General features: G+C 40.4%; 2 protein-coding genes across 2 annotated transcripts in view; one reads left to right on the top strand and one right to left on the bottom strand.

Annotated features, from left to right (window-relative positions):
• The window catches only part of TRAPPC3L (trafficking protein particle complex subunit 3L), a 118,892-nt gene that overhangs the window by 83,636 nt on the left and 12,192 nt on the right, over positions 1-23,064 (top strand). The gene's annotated exons all lie outside the window — the stretch shown is intronic.
• On the bottom strand, positions 1,177-17,584 carry CALHM5 (calcium homeostasis modulator family member 5). Its single transcript, XM_088480991.1, has 2 exons — positions 17,045-17,584; positions 1,177-2,158 (listed from the first exon to the last, which is right to left on the bottom strand). Exons 1-2 carry the CDS (start codon positions 17,582-17,584, stop codon positions 1,781-1,783), a joined length of 918 nt encoding a protein of 305 aa, XP_088337117.1. The 3' UTR covers positions 1,177-1,780.

Below are 23,064 nucleotides of genomic sequence, written 5' to 3'. Positions count from 1 at the left end.
TTTTATATATAACCCACATTAAAAACACATTCAAATACAAATCACTAAATAATACAGTAGGAACTTGTTATTGTTCCAACCAGCCAGATTGGACAGATAATCTGAGAGTGTGTACCTAGCTTTACACTTGATAACACCCATATATGCAGCATAGATAACTGTTTGGGTAGGCTTCAATGTCTAGATTTAAAGTGGAGCAGAGGAGGAGGCTAAGGGAAGTTGTGAAGTAATAAGTATAGGATTCCTTAGTGACACCCACTGATATACTGATGAACTCATGCTGAATATGAATATTGAGGGAATAGAATTGTTGAAGTTATGTGACTATCTTAATCAGGACTCGGTAACTGCCCCAGGATGAGAAGTGGATCACAAACGTTTTTCATATTTTTTGTTTACAGCAGCATTTCTTGACCACCACTTTATGACCCAGGGGGAGATTTATCAAATCTTGAAGAGATAAAGTGGAGAGAGATAATGAGCCTGATTCAGAGGTGGACGCTAATCCCGTGGCTGCTGCCACTTTGTACGCAATGGTACAGAGAATTAATGCTGATGCAGCAGATGCTGTAATTTTTACAGACACACCCATCTGTTGTGTCACTATTCTGCCGCTTGCATACAAAGACACACCATCGGTAGTACCATCAGACTGCTGAGTAACACTATGGCTGCTCAGAATGTATGCTGGAACTAAGCTACCGGGGACAGTAAAACTGTACAAAGACGCAGTCTCTGACTGCTACACACCCACATAATGGTCGCAACACACCATCGTTTGACGAGCCACCCCCATCTACCTCCCATAAATGCACACTGACTGTCAATCACTCTGCATCCAAATAGTTACTACAACTGCCGTTGGTAACCCATCGCAACACATTGGCCAACTGTGCAAACCGGCATAGCATCCACCTCTGGATCAGGCCCAATGTACCAACCAACCAGCTTCTAACTCATTTTTCTAGCACAGCCTATTAAGTGACAGTTAAAAACTGATTGGTTGGTCATTTATCTCTCTCCACTTTATCGCTCTCCAAGATTTGGTTAATCTCCCCTGTGTTTGTTGTCTGCAACACTGCTAAGATGACTATTCAATTGCATTTGTGAGTAATTCAAATATATCTGTAATTACACCATACAATTTAAATACCACAAAATGAAATGTGCAAACCCTTTCTAGCTAAAAAGATTTTTATTTGACTCCAGACATGACTGTGTGCAGGTACAAGAAATGGTTTCCGATCACGTCTTTTCAACAGACTGGGAGCCGATTAACATCATTTCCCTCCAGACATTGCTAAGTACAAGCCAATAGAAAAAACTAGAGGATTATCATACTTTTATTAACATTATGCCTGTTTATCATACTTTGTAGTGGTTTTACCACAGGTCCCATGTAAAGTCATTCATTTATATTAGTTGCATATTGTTTCACACCTACAATCCAGAATGTATATATATATTTACCATTTGAAATGGAGAAAGATGTGTATGAATGTGAATTTTTTTTTATAACTCAATACATTTTTATTGATAAATATAACAATATAACAATTTGGACAGAGACAACAGCATGTTAACATTTTTGTATATAATATTGAACACAGTTACTGTAAGGAAAATCCTGACATGCTAGTCACCTGGTACTGTGTCACATGGTATGTTTTTGAATTTTTTCCAAAAGCACTTGGATAATTCCTTAATTCAACTGTATAAAAAATTTTTTCCAATAATAAAATAGCCATCACCTCTCATGATTACCAGAACAATAGCTACTTCATACTTGTGCATCTACAAAGTCCATCATAGCTTCTTTTTCCTTGAAAATGTTTCCATGTTCAACATATCTGTGAAGAGTGCTATAGTACTGGTGATCTGGATTGAAAGTATATAATGAGGAGACTTCCTCCCAAGCCTTGTTACTGGGCATTTCAAACTCCGTTGGTTCTTTGTTCTCAAAGAAGCTTCTCAGGTTTCTTTCGGCAAGTTTGGTGGCAAACTCCTCTGCCAATTCACCAAACTTCTCTCTTTCTTTGTCAATATAGATTCTCCAGAATGACAATTGTACGGAACTTACTTTTGACTGACAACTAAACCAACAGTTGCAGAGAAGAGATACTAAGGCCATCACTGCTATGAGACACCAGCCTATGACCTGAGAATGACAAAGAACAACATAGTGAAAAGGCCATAGATACACATTATACTTCATAGATAATTTATAGGGGCCTATGTATCAAAGGCCTTATCATTTTCCACATCTTTTTATGTATGAACAAGTAAATGAGGGAGATATGCAAATATTCCACCAGTCCCCTAATAAATTTCTACACAATTGGGGTGCGAGCCCCATGAGCCACGATTCTCCCTTTTGGAGGAGGGACTGGATCGTGAAGTTTGTATGGGTGTGAGCACAAGGTCTCTCATGTGCAGTAAATCTCCCGGGACTGTAATCAGCTGTGTAAAACTGGATTCTTTTGCAAATTTGAAGGATTGCACCCAAACCCAAATGTCCCATCTATTCTTAACTGGGGCAGTGTGTTCTCAAAAGTACTGTTTGCTAGAACTGTTTGATACACAGCAACAAAAAGTAAGTAATCAACGTTAAATTACACATAGGGGCATATTCAATTGGGGGCGAGAAAAACTAAAATCCCGCACTTGTGAGGTTTTCCTGCAGGTGCGGGATTTTTGCTATTCAATTAGGTGCGTGTTTTTTTCTATTTTGAGCCCTGGTAGGTTTTTAATTCTCGCACCTCCAGAGTAAGTGTGATTTTTACAATATATGTTAATTTTAGGAAAAATCAGTGGGACTTGCTCTGGGACCCCAGCAGCACCATGCCCCCCCCCTCCCCGAAGACTAATTGAGCAATTGGAAGTTTTTAATAGGATACCGCGGGTATCGGGAGCGCACATACCCGCGGTATTCCAAAATTGGGCGCAAGGTTTTTTACCTCGCTAAACCTCGTGCCCAATTGAATATGCCCCATAGAGGAGGATAGATAAAAGTGCAGATTTACCACGAGTATTGATACATAGAACCATATTCTTTAATAAATTCACATTGACAAGACTGTTATTAAAACCATGTAAAGTACTTGTCTGATTGTAACCTATATTAGCTTTATAGCAAGTTATTGTTACTCATAGGGGAATATTTACCAAAGTGCAGGTTTTTAGAATTGGAGATGTTGCCCATAGCAACCAATCAGATTATAGCTAGTATCTTCTAGAAGGTGCTAGATAAATGTTACGTAGAATCTAATTGGTTGCTATGGGCAGCATCTCCACTTCTGAAAACCCACACCTTAGTAAATATACCCCTTGAAGTTTACTTCTAATGGCAAATTTTAGTTCAAAGAAATCTATATGGATCTGGCCATGGTAGCAGATTTTATTATTATTATATTTTTATTCATATAGTGCCACAAGGGGTCTGCAGCGACATACAAAATATGTAAAAAGAAAACAGTCAAAATACCCACAACAGCAGCACAGGGTGAGCCCAAAGGTCCTGTGCAGCTGTTGGTGTGCCTCCCCTATTTGAATTTTGGACTGTGCTGCAGCCCCACCTCAGTTTGACAATTCCAATTTCAGATGATTGTCCTACAGTACCACAATCCAGCCATTTGTACTGACTCGAGGGTGGTTGGGTGGCAGTTTTATACAGTAAAACCACCATAAAGATTGTGTTTGTATGCTACTATGACATGGTCACTCCGCCGCCCTGCCATAGCCATGTCCCCCATCCCTTGTTAGCCTTGACTTATGTTGGGAGATATGCAGGTATAAATCAAAAAGGTTTATTGTTTTTTTATATTAATATATACTTACATGCATTTAACCTGTTCTATGTGTGGGCTGCTTAATAATTGTGAAGCGTAAAGCTGACTTTTAAACTTGAGTCGACCCCCCCTTTAAAAAATAAGTGAATGACACTTGTAAGTGGTCATGTTTCTTTTCACTAGTGATGGGGGAGCCAGTGTGTGGGGGGTGGAGTTTTGTAAGTATTATCAGGGAGTAATAGATTGCATTCTTCATCTTGTCTTCTCCCTCCCTCCCTATTATGAATTTTTGTTGTGTTCTGCTGTTGTTTGTTGGTGGCGCAAAGAACGTATTTTTATTTGTGAATAGAGTAATTTTATATTAGCTGAGTACACTCTACCACGAATGATGATGTATTAGGCCTTTATTGTCTGGACCAGAACATTGGACTCCGCCCATCCGGGCGTGCTTTTCTGTATTGGGAGAGAGCTGAACACCAATGACTGAGTTGTTGAATGTCTATGGGGGAGATGTACTAAGCTCTAGAAAGGGATACATTGGAGAGAGATAAACTACCAGCTACTCAGCTCCTAACTGTCATGTTAGAGGCTATGATTGAAAAATTACAAGAACTGATTGGCTGGTAGTTTATCACGATCCAATTTATCACTTTCCAGAGCTTAGTGCATCTGCCCCATTGTCTTGTTTGTTTTCATTCTTTTATCCACCACCATACTAACATTTTTATAATTCAGTTCGATATAAAAAGTAAATTTGATAAATGTAAACACCATCTCCAGCTGCCATTACCCCCCCCTACACCTATCAATCTCCACAGCTACAACAATTTTTGTTTTTTGTCTACTGCCATCTATACATTGGGCTGCCCTTGGAGCTCTGACTGGTATGAGGTATGAGCTCCTGTGCACGCGCGGCAACTACTCGTACTATGCATGGAAATGGCCGAGGCCAGGGGAGCTGCTGTGACTGGCATGCGCAGCAGATCCTCCCAGCTCCCATGGCCCTTTGCATTGAATAGTGACTCAAGTTCTGTGACAGCATGTAAGACCCCGTACACCCTGCCAGCCCAAAAGTCCCTCTCCCCCAAAAATTCCTACATTGTTATTCAGTTCATCACATATTTGCTCATTCCTGCACTGTTACTTGATTCCTGCTTTCTACACTATATTATCTGCTATTGTCCTACTTCATCATTCTCATTACCCACACCCCTCACCTGTATCCAACATTCCGCTTCTCCTCCACCATCCTTTATTCATTCTAACTTCCTCTTTCCACCTTCCAATAACTCTGGTCTGCCTTGCTTCCTGTTTCCCCTCATTTTAACATCTTAAGCTGCATACACACGTAAAGATTTTCTGTCCAACCATCCAACTAGTTGATTGGTTGGAATGAAAATCTGGTAACGTATGGGAGTAACTGATGATCAGCAATTTGCTCCTAAATGCCAGAAAACAGATGAAAATGGACGTTCAGACAAGTTTGTTAAATGTTTGAGCTAAACAATTTGTTCAAACAACAGTTTTTGTCCATTTTCCTGCATTTGGGAGCAAATTTCTGATTGTCATTTGCTTTCATACCTTACCAGATTTTCATTCCAACCAATCAACTAGTTGGATGGTTGGACAGAAAATCTTTACGTGTGTATATACAGCTTTAGTCATACACTTTGCTTTCAAATGCTCTGTTCCCTGCATTTGCATTACTGCCCCACCTATGCTCTATATCTAAGTCTATCCCATCACCCACATATCAACTAAACTTATTTTCTTTCTCACCCACCTACTCGTCCTGGTTGCTAGACACATCAGCCCCAACCCCATTATCTGTTCATGCTCCTACCTCTTCAACCTCATTCTTATCCCTCCTCTTAGTCACGTTAGTTCATGACCTTTTCCTCTCTCACTCCTTTAGTCTCCTAGTTCTTGCTAAAACCAAGATCTCTCTCTCTGACACTGCATTCCCTGCTGCTCTTTCCAATTAAGCTTTCTCCTCCCACACTCCTTGTTCTAGTGACCACCGAGGCAGTGGATTAGGCATCCTACTGTCTCCTGGTGACAACTACAGTGTCATTGCTTCTGAACCTGTCCTCTCCTCCTCATTCCACATGGCTCTTCTCTCCACTCCTTCTCCGCATCGCTATCTGCTGCCCCCAGACCCTAATACCTTGACAGCTTTGCCATCTAGCTTTCCAGATATCTTTTCACTGACCTTTCAAGTAATACAAGCATTCAAGTAATACAGTATAAATGTAGGGTTGGGCAATATCTCACCTAGAAGGAGGCTGACATTTCAAGAACACTGAGTGTAATTATATCAAGACCTCTTACAGCAGGGGAGATGCAGAGTAGTATAGTTGCAAGGTCCAGATCCCTTATCTGCCCCACATGTCATGCACACTTTGTGTTTGGGTGCACTTAACCCTTACTCATCTCTGGGCACATATGTGTTTGCAAAACTAAATAATTACTGGCAGAGCCGTAACTAGGCTTTTTGGTGCCCTGTGCCAGAAAGAGCATTGGCGCCCCCCTCATTTTTCAAAGGGACATAATGCACCCAAAATGGATTCATGGGGAAGGGCCAGGGAAGAGATACAAGAGGGCAGGAGATGCTGGGGATGAAATAAGAGGAAGCTATAAGCAAGAATGATAATAAACAGAAATTTGACAGGCCCAAACAGCGCCCCCTGACCTGTGGTGCCCTGTGCGATGGCACCCCCATTTTTCAGTGGACCGGCGTGCCCGCAGCAGAGGTTACCATTGAGAGGTACAAACCATCAATGGTTCACTATAGATGGTTTGTGTGCCATCGATGGTAACCATCAATGGCCTTCCCACCGATGGCCATCACTACTCAGCATGCAGCTGCTGCTGTCAGCCATCACAGCTCCTCACCTCAGAGACTGTCTTATCTAGGGAGCAGAGCTAGACTGTGACTGGCTGGGACTCGAGTGAGGGAAGAAAGACAGCCTGGACAGAACAGCACATGAGGCTAGCTCAGAGAGCAGGGGAAAGCAGTGACAGCACCTGCTAGCACCCGCAGTTGCTGCCAGCAGCATGTAGATGAATGATGTCTCAATCGGAGACATCCTTCAGGCTTCTGGTAAGCTGACTCAGAGCCACCCTCTAGTGGTTAGCGCCCCTAGGCAGCTGCTTAAAGCTGCCTAATGCCAGCGCCAGCCCTGCCTAGGCACTGACATTCTCAGGTATTTAAAGATGCCCACCAACATCCCCACCTGTACTACTGCCTCCAATCTACTCACGCTCACCTACTTATATGTCCTCTCCCAATGGATGCTCAGAATGTCCATTGCAAAAAAGCAACCAGAGCCTTTATCAATGCATACGAATTCAGATACAGAGGATGAGACTACCCCAAAATGGTCTCAACACACCTGTGTTTGCATCGAAAGATTAGTTTGAATACAGCACTTTGTCCACTGTACTGTAAGTATTGATACATCTGGACAAGCAGAATATTGGACACTAAGGGGTATATTTACTACATTGTTGTTTTTTTAAAATTTATTTTTATTATTATTATTTGACACAAATTCACAGTATTACATTGTTACAGAATTCCTTTTTAACAAAATGAAATTATTACATAACAAAAACAATTTTTTTCTCTTCTCTCCTTCCCGTTCTGACGTTTAATATACCATTGTACAATCTTGGGACACATTGGTTGACTGTTAAATTATGAATAAATTACTCCAACTGTCATCTGGAGTTATAGTGTCTTGTTTAACCTTTATGTTAATTATTGGCTTTATTTGTAAATAATTTCCTCGTAAATATACCAAAGAGAGAAAGAATAAGAACAAAAAGCATACAAATTGTTAAAACATTAACATTAACACTTGTTTTGTCCTACACATTAAAAAGGTGTTTGACCTTCCATAACTGCTAAACTATACCAGGTTGTCCATTGAAAACTGCGCTTAAGAGCCGCCTTCAGTTCAGGCGATAATGTAGGAATGAGAGGGAGCCATATTGAAAAAAATTTCCCTGACAATTTTTCTTTGTCAATAGATGTAGAGGACCAATCCATGTTAAACAGATAGACTATTCTTGGCAACATCAGGTTAATAGAGGGTACATTGGGTTCAACCCAACAGGATAAAATAGTTTTTTTGGCTGTAGCTGCTATTTTAGTTAAAAGACATTTCTCTGATTTAGTCAGTGTATGTGTTGAGGATAATTCATATCTATTCCAAAAGGCCCATTCCGGGGTCATCACAAAATCTATATGTAATGTATTTTTAATATACCAATAAACCTGTTCCCAAAATTGTTGAAAATATGTGCATGACTACAGACAGTGATATATATCAGCGTCTGGAGCTTTACACTTAAAACAATTGGCGTTTGCAGATTTCCCAGTTAAATATTGTAATCTAGGGGTATAATATGCCCTGTGTAGGATTTTATAATTCATTTCTGCATAAGAAATGGATATCAATTCTTTGTTTAATCGTGTGGTGGCTTGAGTTAAAAAGGATAAATCTAGCTCTGGAAAATCCTTTTTCCATTTGGCAAGACCTCCTGTTATTTTAGATAAATCTATTGTGGGTCTTATATATGAGTATATATCGGAAGAAGAAAAGGGATCACCAAGTTTTAAACGAAGTGCGTCATCTAGTTTAAACTGATTATCTGTCTCCATAAACCCTCTCTTTGTTCTTTGTAAATAGCTAGATACTTGTAAATAAGGAAAAATAGGAATAGATAAATTAGGAAATCGCTGTTGAAGTTGACTATGTGAGTAAGGCTGTTGAGTATCAACATCTATCATATGGCATAAGTAACGTAAACCATGAAGGGACCAGGTTTTTGTGTAGGTGGATGTCCATCCACCAGGGAAAAGAGGGTTATCTGATAATGGAAGAAAAAATGTGTGAGACCAAGACATCTTTAAAATTGAGCGAGTTTGTCTCCAGGCCGTACATGTGATAGATAAAAGTATATTCTCTTTGATATCTGACGGAAGAGAGGATGGGGGCATATGTAATAAAGTTACCAAATGAGTTCAAGGACTAAATGCTTGTTCAATGCCATAATTACTATAATGACTATGACCTCCTATCCAGTCCATGGCGATTCTATAATTAGCTGCCAGGGAATAGGTTTTAATGCATGGTAAGTTCACCCCACCTAGATCAGTAGTTTGCTGGAGTTTAAAAAGAGAGATTCTGGGTCTCTTTCCAGCCCAGATAAATTTCCTCATCTCCTTGTTCAAAAGATTGAGATCTTTTTTCTTGATTAATAAGGGCAGCATCTGGATTATATATAAAATGCGTGGCAAGCTCACCATTTTAATAACGTGACAACGTCCAATGTACGATAGAGGTAGATTGGACCATAACTTGAAGTCATTCAGCATTTGAGTGACTGCTCCCCCATAGTTAGCTTTATATAACTGGGAAGGATGTGTAGGTATATTAATACCTAAATAACGTATCTATGAGGAAGCCCATTTAAAGGGGAAAGTATTACCCCAGTTACTACGTGCTTCTGGATGAAAGGCTAAAGCCTCCGTATTAACTATGTTGATTTGGAAACCCGCTATGTCCTCAAATGTAGTAAATATATTCTGGAGCAGAGGGATTGCCTGTCTGGGGTTTTGGATGTACAATACTAAATCATCCGCGAATGCTGAGACTTTGATCTCTTGATTAGCTATTTTAATACCCTTCCATCCCGTCTGAAGTACAAAATGTCTTATTAATGGGTCGATTGCTAGGTTAAACAGCAAGGGAGATAGCGGGCAACCCTGACGAGTACCTCTGTGTAATGTTCAAATTGTTTATTGTTAAAAAAGCCGATGGGGAGTTATAAAGAGTTTGAAAAATGTGTAGAAAGTGTGGGCCAAAGTCCTGTAATTGGAAAATTCTCATCAAGTGAGACCAATAGACCTTGTCAAATGCCTTATCGGCATCGCAGCTGACAATGATGTTAGAGAATTCTCTAGCCTGATGTGTATGTGTCATTGCCGCAATCAGGGTTCTTATATTGTGTACAGAGTGTCTCCCCTTTATAAAGCCCGTTTGGGATGGATGAACAATTCTAGAAAGAATGGGTTGTAATCTTTGTGCTATTAATTTAGAGAATATTTTGAGGTCTTGATTTAATAACGAAATGGGGCGGTAGGACGAAGTTAGAGTAGGATCTCGATTAGGCTTATGGAGGACAATTATACGAGCCACATTAAATTGCGGTGAGGCTGCGTTACCATTCAATATGGAATTAAATAAATCTTTAAGATAGGGGGTAATGTGCGGTAGCAGCATCTTGTAATATTCTGAACTCAATCCGTCGGGACCTGGGGTTTTACCTCCTGATAAAGATTTGATAATAGATTTGATTTCCTCTTCAGTTATTGGCTCATTTAAGCTAGAGCGTTCCTCCTTATTGAGTCTAGGTAACCCTGCTTGATATAAGAATTCTATTCCCAGTTTTTGGTCAGTTGTTGGGGCTTTATAAAGTTGTTGATAATATTGAAGAAATTCTTCCGCTATTTTATTGGGATCTATAAGGGTCTCTGAAGTAGTAGAGCAAATTGTAGTAATGTGTTTGGGAGACGTGCGTTGTTTAAGCATACTAGCTAGCAATTTGCCAGATCTATTACCCCATTTGAAGTACCTATGTTTTTGGAATGTGACATTGTCACGACCCTGTCTCGTTGTCACCTTTTTGCCTTGAGACTTACCCCTGTCAGCTGTCCCATGGATCTGTGTTTGTAGTTCTCCTGGGGGATCTGCTCTGACTTCTCTATGCATTCCTGTCACAGTAATTACTGCACCTGGTCTCTCCTGTCTGTGAGCACTGCTAGCCCTGATTGGAGTCGCAGGTGTGGTTCTGATTCTCAGAGCTGCAGAGATGAATACTCCCTCTGCATGTTGTGCCTTCCACCACTCAGAATGCTACTGCCAGACCACCTGTCCATATCCACCAATTGCTGCCAGACCCAGGGTATATGTTTCCTCCCCTGATAGCATTCTGGGCCTGAACATCTCGTCTTCCCATGGTGTATGGTTCATGCTGTTTCTGCATTTCAAGTGTATCCCTGAAACCTGCTACAGCAACCCCCGGTGCTTCCAGAAAACCTGCTACAATAATACCTGGCATCCAGTCATCCTGTTACAGCAATACCTGGCCTGTGCTCTGCTGCTAGTCCTACTCCTGGTTGGTCCCTGGCACTCTGTAAACCTGCATCGTGTCACCCTGCCTTGCTTCCTGCTGTGGATCAAGTCCTGCTCCTTTTACCTACCTACTCCCTCCCTGAACCTAAAATTCCCAAACCTACCCATTCCTTCCTGAAACCTGTTATTCCCAATTATCCTATCCAGCCTACACCTGAGTTCCAATCTTGTCACAGCATTTCCGGATCACCCTGTTTAACCCTCGTCTCAGCATTACCTGATTTCCCTTCAGCCATTGTCACGTTATTCCAGTCCAGAGTCAAGTTCCAAGCTCATCAGTTCTATCCACGTAGCCACCCAGCTACCAGCGTCTACCCACGGCTATCCAGCCGCTCCATGTAGCTACCCAGCTACCAGCATCTACCCACGGCTATCCAGCCGCTCCACGTAGCCACCCAGCTACCAGCGTCTACCCACGGCTAACCGGCCGCTCCACGTAGCCACCCAGATACCAGCATCTACCCACGGCTTCCCAAGCCACAACAAGTAGTTTCCACGCTACCATCCATCTGCAATCCCATCTACTATTAACCCCGTCCAGCTCAGTCAGTCTACCTGCCGGTCCCAATCCGGTCCCTCTAAGTTTCTTCTGGTCACATTCCAACGTCTCAAGTTTCCAGTTCCAGTCACTCATCACCAAAGGCAGTTCTCACTGCTACCCACTTCTGATAATAAAAGAGCTATTCATCTACATCATCTGTGGTCCCAGTCATGCCGGCCTCCGTTGAAACCCGATCACCACCTGAGACAGGTAACTCGCAGACACCAATCATGACAGACATCTAATAAAGCTTGTTCCGCACATGTATTGTCATAGAGCAATTTGGCCTCTTTATATCTATTTTTGTTGTCTTCCGTGGGGTGTCGTAAGAAGCAGGAGTATGTTACTGATAGTGTCTGGCTGAGTTCCCTTAACCTAGCAAACAGGTTTCTTCGATGGTGAGTGACATATCCAATAATGTGGCCTCTCATCACAGGTTTCGAGGCGCTCCAGAACAGATTAATATCAGGAATGTGTTGTGAATTATCTGTAGCATAATTTGTAAAATTATGTTCTAATATTTTTTTGAAGTCTTTAGAATTTGCAAGATAAGCAGGGAATCTCCAGTTGTAAGAGCTGGAGACTGATTTATTTAATTTAAGAGTGAACCAAATGGGGGCATGATCTGAGATCATAATGTCATATATGCCAGTGTCTATCACTCTGTGAAGTAAGGAAGGGGATAGCAACCAGAAATCTATTCTAGATAGTGTGTCGTGGGGGTGGGAATAGAAGGTGTATTCCTTAGCAGTTGGGTTTTGATATCTCCAAGGGTCTATTAATTGCAATGATTCCTGCATATATGCCAGAGAGGGAGGTATGGTTACCCCTGACCTATCTGAGACTCCAGATCTGTCTAAAGATGGGGATAATACCGTATTAAAATCGCCTCCTAGGATTAACGTTCCTTCCATCCAACCCTGTAAACTAGTGAAAATTTCGGAGAAAAAGGGAGTACGTGAATCATTTGGACCATAAATGTTGGCAATTGTAATTTTTTCCCCATCTATGTGTAGTTTCATGAATAGATAACGTCCTTGAGAATCTATAAGCGTATCAATGATCTCATATTGTATAGATTTGCTATAGGATAATCACACCTCTCGTTTTTGTGGAATATGAGGCTGCAGTAAAAATTTTAATCCAATTTGCCCTAATTACGTTATTATCTGTGTTTTTCCAATGTGACTCTTGAAGTTGCACAACGTCTGGTTTAAACCTTTTCAGTTGTTGCACAATTTTTTTTCTTTTTATCGGCGTGTTGAGTCCCTCTACATTCCAAGATACAAATTTAACTGTTTGTTTAACCCTGACTGACGTTAAAGTTGCATCTATTTGTTGTGACATCTAACCAATCCCTGTTTTAAGCCAAAGCAGCATATATTTGAATGTGTTGTCATACCATGGTATGTCCCAGCCATCACACCATGATTTAAAATGGAACAATGAGTAATTTAGTTTCAATTCAGCAACCTTATATGTTAAGTAAATTAACAAATACTTGCTATTTCTAACTGTGTCAATTTGTGTCATTTTACGAACCCAAGTTAAGAACCAGTGCGGTCCTACTATCAACAAATATAATATATTTGATAAGAAAAATGTACATGTAACATGTACCTGTTTGCATAAATTTCTATAAAATATAGATAAATGGCCTAGCAGAAAAAGGAGTGAAGAACATAATTTCAATATTAAATTCAAACCCAAATACAGTGTAAGACTAAACATTTAAACTATAGTAAAGGATATGCGAATTTCGGGAACTGTCCATTGATTAGCTGTGAGGTGATCTACTGCCACCTGCGCCAGTAGGAGAAGACACCTGTTTAGCGGAGTTGAGAAAGTTGGACGCAGCTTTCGGGGAATCAAAGAATAGGGTTTTTCCGTTATGTAGAATGCATAGTTTGGTGGGGTATAGTAAGGCGAATCTGAAGCCATTTTCGAACAGTTCTTTACAAATTGGGGAAAATGCGCATCTGCACATAGCAACATTGTAGGAAAAGTCTTGGAAAATTAGCAGTTTTTCACCCTGGTATCTCAAATCAAGATGTTTTCGATAAGCTTCCAGGAGATGAACCCTTTCAACATAATTTAGGACTCTTAGTATGACAGGTCTTGGCCTGCGTTGATCAGGACGGTTGTCCGGACCTACTCTGTGTACACGTTCAATTAGAATAGGGTGAGTTTTTATGTCTATGCCCAGTGTTGTAGGTAGCCATTGTGACACTAAGTCCATCAGCTCTCTTGGTTTCACAGACTCAGGCAGGCCGATGATACGAAGATTATTGCGCCTGTTCCTATTCTCCAGATCTTCTAATTTATCATGAAATGCCGCCATTGCAGACTCGTGTTTTTGAACTAGAGCTTTAGACTCTGTGAGCTCATCTTCCAAAGCTGAGATTCGTTGTTCTGCCTCATTGAGGCGTTGTGAGTGTTGTAATAACTGGCTCAGAGCTGATTCTACAGATTGTTTTAGCTCAGAAAGTCCTGCCAATTTTTGATCCAGCAAAGGTGATATGATTTCTGCAATTTCTTGAGCCCTTTGAAGTGATTGTGTACTATACTGAGAATTCTCTTCAGACATGTCAGGCGTGCTTTCCTTTACTGGGGATCCCGACAGACGAGGTTGATCAGCAACGATATTTTTCTCTTTGTTTTTGGGGACAGTGCCCCCTCTTGGGCCCCACTGCTGTTTAGCCATGTACTTTTCCATGCAAATAGCCTAGTATATCACGAGTATACTACTAAGGTATGTAAGTATGAGCGCTATCAATTATCAAATTGAGTATTGGATGGAGAGTACTAACGACAGTTCTCTTGTTATCGTTTTTGTTTGTTCACTTGGTGGATGACTATAATGTGAGGATTTTTTGCCAAATATTGTGTTAATTAACAAGTGTGGTGTAAATTATTCTGTATCTCTATGCACCTGTGTTATGTGGTTGTATCATTTGGTAAGGAACACCACGTATGCTAGGTTATATAGTGTTTTCTAACTTCCGGCGTTATCTGTCCTTGGAGAGCCGGACCTGTATTGGTCTCTTGCCCAGACTTATTTGTGATTTTCCACTTGCTAAGGCAAAGGGCTTTCCCTTATAGTGGGTCGACTTTGTCTCGTATATCAAGCTAAGTGACCAAGGAGCTCAATTAATAGCGGCCGTTACTTAGGTCCGCTTGCCGAAAGTAGCTATGACTTGTTTTTTAACAAGTATACAGAACCACCTCAATCGTTATGTCTAACGTTTCCCCTCTTTTATTATATTTTTATCATAATTGCTGATTCACAAGTGGCCACCAGAGGGAGCCCGAAACCAAGTAGATAATATTGCAAAGTCTTGGGAGTCTTCAAAAGATGATAACCAGGATACTTTATCCTTTTGAGTAGATATATATCAAATTGTATGAAGCTGAGTTATGAAGCCGTATATGAGATAATTGATGTTTCACAAGAGAAAATGGAATCAAGGTCATTAGCATTAGGGTGACCTGTGCAAATGTGAGTACCTTCCTCTGCTTTCTCTCTCTGTGTTACAACTAGTCACAAATAGACAAGTGTAACAGCAGGGGTGTGGAGATCCTTTCAGCTGTGATTGGTTATGTAGGATCACAGAGAGGATTGCTGCAATTAATGATCCCAGCTGCTGGAGGTGAGAGAGGTGACTCTACTACATTGGTTTTTAGAAGTGGAGATGTTGCCCATCGCAACCAATCATATTCTACTTAACATTTATCTAGCACCTTCTAGAAGATAATAGCTATAATCTGATTGGTTGCTATGGGCAACATCTCCAATTCTACAAACCCGCACTTTAGTAAATATACCCCTAAAAGGCACTTTAGTCTTGTAAGGCACAGAAAATATGTCAGTGTTAGCACAAATGAGTAGACATGTTTCATAAAACATTTCAAAACATCTTTTAAAAAAGTGACTTTTAAAATAATAATTTAATGTTGGTCTAAAATAGGATTTTCATTGATCAAAAAGGAGAATGAAATTGCTAAGTACGAAATGTAATTTTGTACTGGGATTAGGAACAATATCTATTTTCTTGTTTCATTGTGTACATAAACAGAGGCAAACCCCTATTCCTGCCATTATGCAGATACCATGTGTGCATATGGGATCTATTTATTAATAACCACATACTCCAATACGATCTGGGCACAATATTAGCGCTCATGATTGCATTGGTGTATACAATAAGAGAGCCTAAATGTATTAATTGCAGGGACAGGGGCTCGGAAAGGAGCCCATCCCTGCGATGTGCTTGAAGTGAAGTGACTGCATTAGCGGTCTCTTCACTCCTCTGTCGAGACTACTGCTCATGCGTGGTCTACAGACCACACATGTGCAGTGGTTGCTATTGTCAGGGGAGGGTACTGGAGGAACCCTCTCCTGGTAAATGTTGCGAATTGCAGCCCATAACTGCACAATGCCATCTTCAGATTGCATAAGCTGCAGGAGTCAAACTTTGCATTACGGAATTTGGTAAATCTGACAGCTTCACAACACCAAAACCTATGGGGGTTGTGTCTGCTGTTGGAAATGGCGGGACCATTTCCCTCCATAGTACATCTGGGTAGAATACGTAATCACTGTGGATATTTCCAGGAAATGGGTGTTTTCTGGGAATATGCCACAAATATTTAATGATAAATAGGCCCCTATATAAGGGATAGAAATGCACACCAGAGAAAAAGTAAAAATACCACATCAAAGTTCGGTTTACTATTAGTTTTGGTATAGCCACATAATTGAAATGTTTTTAAAGCACATAGTTGTCAAATATAGATAAACATTCATCATCTACAAAACATGTGTTACTGGGGAAATGTCAAAACTATCCCTGTGGCCTACCCCCACTGCGCGATGCCATCATTTGCGGGGTCTGTCGTAATGCAAATCAAAACACCATCGGCAAAATTTACTAAGCGGTGGTTTGACGGCGGTTTCTATTCTATTCTAAACCCCGGCGGTTTGGTGCCGGTTTCTATTCTATTCTAAACCCCGGTGGTTTGGTGGCGGTTTTGCAGTGGTTTCTAAATGACAGCCCTGTTCTATTCTATTCTAAAATGTGTTTTGACTGCAGTTTGACGGCGGTTTTGCTATGTGCAGATTTACTAAGGCCAAAACCGCTGCAAAACTGCCATCAAAACACATTTTAGAATAGAATAGAAGAGGGCTGTCATTTAGAAACCGCTGCAAAACCGCGACCAAACCCCCGGGGTTTAGAATAGAATAGAAACCGCCACCAAACCGCCAGGGTTTAGAATAGAATATAAATCGCCACCAAACTGCCGCTTAGTAAATTTTGCCCCATGTCTTCTGCACTTGCCATCTAGATCTCCCTTCTGGGTGTAAGTCTACCTTCAAGTTGTTTTTAATGAATATGTGACATTATCTGAATATGATAAAATGATTCTCTGCAGAGTTTATGCAGTAGAATTCTTCTAGATATAGATAGATGTGAAGATTTTAAGAGTTTCAACAGTTGCCTTTTACACACCTGAGACTGGGCTTGCAGAAGCAGCACGACTTCCTGAGTGTCGGTGGAGGGTATTGATGCTTTCCCACATATCACTTTGTAGAGCTGCTTCTGGCAAAGTTCAGACTTGTTCTTACACAGATATTGTACATACTCTGGGTTCTGCCATCCACTCATAGCACATACATAATAGGATCCGTGAAGTAAGGCTACAGAAATCCACATGACAGGAACTATGAGAGCATTCAGTGTCAGCTGTAGAAAAACACAAGTACCCTGATGGAGATTCCTTTCCGGGCACATCTTCCTTGGCTTTAGACAGCAACCTGTAAAAAATTTCCAAGTCCTGGTGTTCATGAAATAACCTATGATCATAAGAACTACTGCCGGAACGAAGAGAAAAACAGACCCATACACAAAGTTCTGCTCAGAGCATGGACACTGGAAAACAACTAGAGAAAACAGCTGCTGGCCACCTGCAGTCATAAGTGTCAAAAAGCCATAACCGATAGCAGATTTCTTGTCAGCACATAGCTTTATGAATTTGTGCAAGACGTCCATGTTAGAAATATGAATACTGTTTAACTAACATCACTGTCCTCCCACAAATACATGCTTGTGTGACAAAGAAAAATTCAAAGCATAAAACCAGTTTGTCTAGCTTTCTAGTATGCAGCCGTGATGTATGCAGAGCAGTAAAGCTATCATAAAAGTGATTCTGCTGTACATCTTTTGCTTATAATCATATATATTGACTTTTATTTGGTTGTATGTATGTATTAGGCAGACCAGTAAAGCTATCATAAAAGTGATTCTACTGTACATATTTTGCTTATCATCATATATATTGACTTTTATTTGGTTGTATGTATTGTCAGGTCTTACTAAGAGTGCTATTAATAAATTCATTATATTTAATGATTGACTAATGAGATAAGTGCACAAAGAAGAAATACATGTGCACAACTCCAAATTAACTTATTATATATAAATAAATACATTTTGCAGTAAATACAATAGAGGTTTTTGGCATAATCTTGGCCAAGGTTATGGGCCTGCCCACCATTTATTTTTGGGGTGTGAGTCCCCCTAGATTGCTTTGCTGATCTGCTTCAGGGCACCGCAGTAAAACACATTTTCCTTTAACACATTTTAATACCTCACTGCCTGTTTCTTCTATATATATTTATTTCACTTTTTTTTATTCTTTATATGGGGCCAGCGGTTGCTCTTAACACTTCACTTTTCTTATTAGAGCGGTGCCTTGGGGTGGTTTAGCTGGGCTAGTTTGGGGGTGTCCTGCGCTCTGGATTTGAGCCCTAGTATGTTAGAGACCTGCCCAACAAGAGGTTACCCGGATATGGTGGGCAGGCCCATAACCTTGGCCAAGATTATGCCAAAAACCTCTATTGTATTTACTGCAAAATGTATTTATTTATATATAATCAGTTAATTTGGAGTTGTACACTTGTATTTCTTCTTTGTCTATATATCAATGGTCTCCATAGGTAGCACCTCCAATTATATATATTTATGTCGAGAGTGTGCTGTCTGAGATCCATTTTCTTTGTAAACTAATTAGTGCATTGATTTGCACACCTGGGAAGCCTGAGCCACTTCCCACTCAGACTAGCACTTCTACTACATTGGTTTAGAGCATGGAGTCTGGCAATGTAATATGCACACCAGTCAAGGCACAATATAGGTAAGTCCTGCTAATATTTAAACTGTGTGGTGCAGCTTTGGTTCATTTTTAGGGTTGAGGGTGGGGGGGGGCGTAAGGCTGAAGAAATGCCCAGGGTGCCAAGAAACCTTGCACCGACCCTGCCAGGACCACAACCTTGCCGCCTTTGAAAGAACCCAGCCTTCCACCCATAAGCTAGAGTTATTGGTACAAGCTGCGGGGGAGGGAAGGGACGGAGGGGGATGACAGTGCCGATAGTGTAGCACAGGATGGTACAGGGAGCTGAGAAACCATGTGTTCATATCCTTTAATGAGAAGACTTATTGAGCTAACACTATGATGTAATCAAATGATCTGACATTAGAAAGCAAGGTACTATACTGGAAATAGACAAAGGCTACAACTGTCAAAACTCCACTAGTGCACATTGATAGCCGCTTGATGATAATAATAATAATAATAATAATAATAATAATAATAATAATAATATTAATAATAATAATTGGAGAAAAACTGCAAGTTAAAAATAGGCTTCAACAAAATAACAACTTTTATGAGAATAACTGTTTTCACTTTTTGATGACACCATTTCAATAATTTTACTACAAACATATATGTAACACCCCTTTGGTACATACCTATGGAGAGGGCCATGTGCAAGATAGCAGTTAACTCCTCACAGTCTTGAATCTGTACAGGCCTCAAGGGTAATGGCCGGGTCTTCCATCCACCAGGGATTGACTCAGGAACCTCTGCCCCAACACCTCTAACCTTTTATAATCAACCAGAATAAATCACACAAGGTTTGTTGCCAAAACTGCAGCAGTATATTTATTTAGGTTAAATATTGGAAAATTCCATAATATGGGAAAGTTCTGTAATTTTGGGGAGCCCCCTGTAGCCCTGGAAGAGTATCCAGATCTCCTGCATCTTACCCACTTTCTAGTGAAGTTGGCAGGATGGTGAGATAATTGCCATGCTACTGAATCTCTATAAGGATGCAGTGTATGTATGCGTGCATAGTACATAAATGCCTATTTTATGCACGAAAAACCTTAACACACATGTAATGGTGCATACACACGGTCAGATTTGTCAGATCTGTCAGATGAACGATTTGAACGATTTGACAAAAGATTTGAACGATTGAACGATTTTTGACTACATTAAAATGAATGGTATCGTCCAAGTCTGACTGCAAACACATCAGATATCAGATATCGTTATCTGATCATCGGGAACGCGCATCGTTCATATCATTCATCTGACAGATCTGACAGATATGTCAGATTTTCCTTCAGATATGAACGATTGAACGATTTTTTAAATCGTTATCGTTCAGATCTGAAGAAAAATCTGACCGTGTGTATGCACCATCAAACTCTACTCGTAAGCGGACGCTCGTTCGCTCCGAGCGATGTTTGCACAACTGCGCATGCGTACGGATCGTTATACGCATGCGCGAACCAGTCAGTGCGGTCGAAATTCATGTGCTCGCAAAATAGCGAATGCCTGATAATTTGAGTGACAGAAAGAGGCGAATGTGGGTGGTAACAGGGGAAGGTGCTTGAAAACGGGGAGTGGAGATCCGATCGCAGGCGTGCTTTCAGGTCAAAACGGGCGTTTTATGGGTGTGCATAATTAGAACAGCAGCGTCATTCAGCACGTCACTGGGTTATTTTATAGCCAGAACTGCTCGCAAAATTGTGGTAGCAAAAACCAACCACAAGAATAGCGAGCAGCTCATACCCTGGTCGATGTACTCGATTAATCTAATAAATAGCGGACATGGCGTAGGATGCGAGCGGCCAGGGGGCATAGATTCCCAAAAACGACCGCAAGTTTTGTTCGCTCGTTCAGACCTAGAGGCGTGAACAGACCGCAAAGAGTGAACGGTTCATTTGAATAGCCACCCCTTTTTTTTGAACGAACGACCGCAAATAGCGACCGGCTCTGAATCAGGCCCATAGTTACTAAAATGTAGTATATATTTGTTTCAGTAATCATATAAATGGTATATTCCTAACTCATTTGTTAATGGCAATGTGCCAGCAATATGTATGCAGATCCAAAACTTGGAAAGTAAAACAGAAACACACATACTGTACTGATGTGTGATAAGTTTTGTGTTTTACAGATTTATTAAAATGTGCTCACCTGATAAAGGGGCATACTTACTACTCTTTGGCAATGGTCTCCGGGAGAGGGCAGCTGGGCAGATGGTACGGGGGTGTGGTGCCATGATTGTATCATTGTGACCCCACAACCGCGTTACAAAGCCGCAAATCCTGGCTTAGCAAAGTGGTGGAGGGAGGGGGGGTTTGCTGGACCACAATGAGGCTATTTACGACACATTGCGCCATACTGCCTTACGGACCACCAATTCACTCGTGAAATGGGCAGTCAAGGGACAGCAGCGGTGAATTCCGGGAAACTTGTCTGCTCTTACATGAGTCTGGGAGAGCCATCCAGAAATTGGGAGTCTCGCAAATATTCAGGAAGAGTAGACAAGTATGTACAGGGGAGGATAAAGCTTCAAATAATTTGGACTGGCAATCCTCTTCCATGTGAATTGTGCTTTTGTTAGTAATTTTACGCTGATTTTGCTCAAGCTCAATATTAGTCCCAGCGTGCATAGTTCACACAATTTGGTAAAAAAATGAGCTAGAAAATTACACTCACCTCAAACACACCTTTGTGATAGCGTGTTGGTAAAAAATATTTTATTTTCTAAATAGTTAAAAACAACCAATAGTGCAATAACATGCATCAACCAAAAATTATATAAGAAAATGTACTCAAACTTAAAAAAAAAATAAAAAAAAATAAAATGTGTTTTCATATAAGAGGAGCCCCAATAACTGTAACTACACTGTATTGAAAGACCCTCAAATAACACTACAATTCACAAAGAAACCATCTCTTGACCCAGACTGATGTTCTCCAACTTCTGCCCTATTTCTCTCCTCCCTTCTGACTCATGATCAACTGCCTAAATCCACATTACTTGTGGAACCAATTCAACTAGACAATATGGATATACAGCATGCGAACATTCATACTTATGGAAGTTTTGAACAAAAGCACCATCTATAAAATGTATCAATGAAGTACGTTGTATCTACCAACCAATTAGAGCAATTTTCTCACAGTTTGACCCAGTATAGTGTAGGTGCTCTGTATTGTTTAGTTATGATAAACCTCCTAGCTTGCTGCATCTATACAATTTTTCATTTTTATTCCACTTAAATTAAGCTCTGGAATTGGATTCCCATCTTGGATTTAGTAGATTGGTAACAGAGGATTTGGGGAAATCTTTGGCAGCTATGGAAAAGTTGATAGTTCTACAAGCGTAGGCATACCAAAACAGTTCAAAACAGTCTTCTTGGACCAGAAAAGCCAAATGTTAATTTCATACGTTTAACTTTTTATTACCCCAATATCCTCCAGGCATAGGTGTTGGGAAGAGCACATGTACTTTCAACATGTTTAATTCATTGGGAGGAGCCCACATTACTTGTGGAACCAATTCCACTAGACAATTCAGTCACATTATAACAAGGGGTCCCCACACTGCATATAGTGTGACCAAAATAGCCTGTTATATACTGCTGCTGGTTGAGGCTGTATCAGGTAAACCCAACATTATTAATCTTTTCACAATTGCGGCAACAAGCCTAAGCTAAATGTGCTGGTGGCACACTATTTTTAAAATGTACTTATTGATTTTATACTGCAAAGTTCTGTTATGATCATGAGCCTGATCTTTGCTCCAGGTGTAGAGCAACAGTTACACATACAGTACTTATAGGCTCATCTGTGGCTATATACACTCTGACATGCCCTTTCACTCCCCTGTTCTAACTAGTTTATTGGCTGAAAAGAAATCTCCTATATTATGTAATAAGTTGTAAATTGCCAATGTCTGTTTTACATACATTGTGACAAACTGAGAGGTTTGGCCATTATGGCCTGTGATACTATGGCCTATCCTACCATGACAATTGGCAATATCATGCCTTTCAATGGGGCCCATTCCTCCCTGTGCTATTTTTCCCATTCTGCCCACTTTTTCTTACATTTACTTTAACCCGTGCTAATGTATACATTGATATTAAAGACTTGTTTACATCAATGAAGGAATTCTGCATAGATATTGCTACTGGAAACTATTATGCAAAAGGATATGTTGAGCAGTGAGTAAGGCTAATAATATGGATATACAGTATGCGAACATTCATACTTATGGAAGTTTTGAACAAAAACAATTGTAGTGGTCATTTAATAAAATTGAGATAATTTGTTTGAGTTACCTTTTTTGCAAAATAAGAGAAGAGAGGGACAGCACTAATACATG

The sequence above is a fragment of the Taudactylus pleione genome, unplaced genomic scaffold (assembly GCF_031769625.1).
Source record: "Taudactylus pleione unplaced genomic scaffold, aTauple2 ptg000259l, whole genome shotgun sequence".
Classification (NCBI taxonomy): Eukaryota; Metazoa; Chordata; class Amphibia; order Anura; family Myobatrachidae; genus Taudactylus; species Taudactylus pleione.
This window is presented reverse-complemented; position numbering and strand designations above follow the sequence as displayed.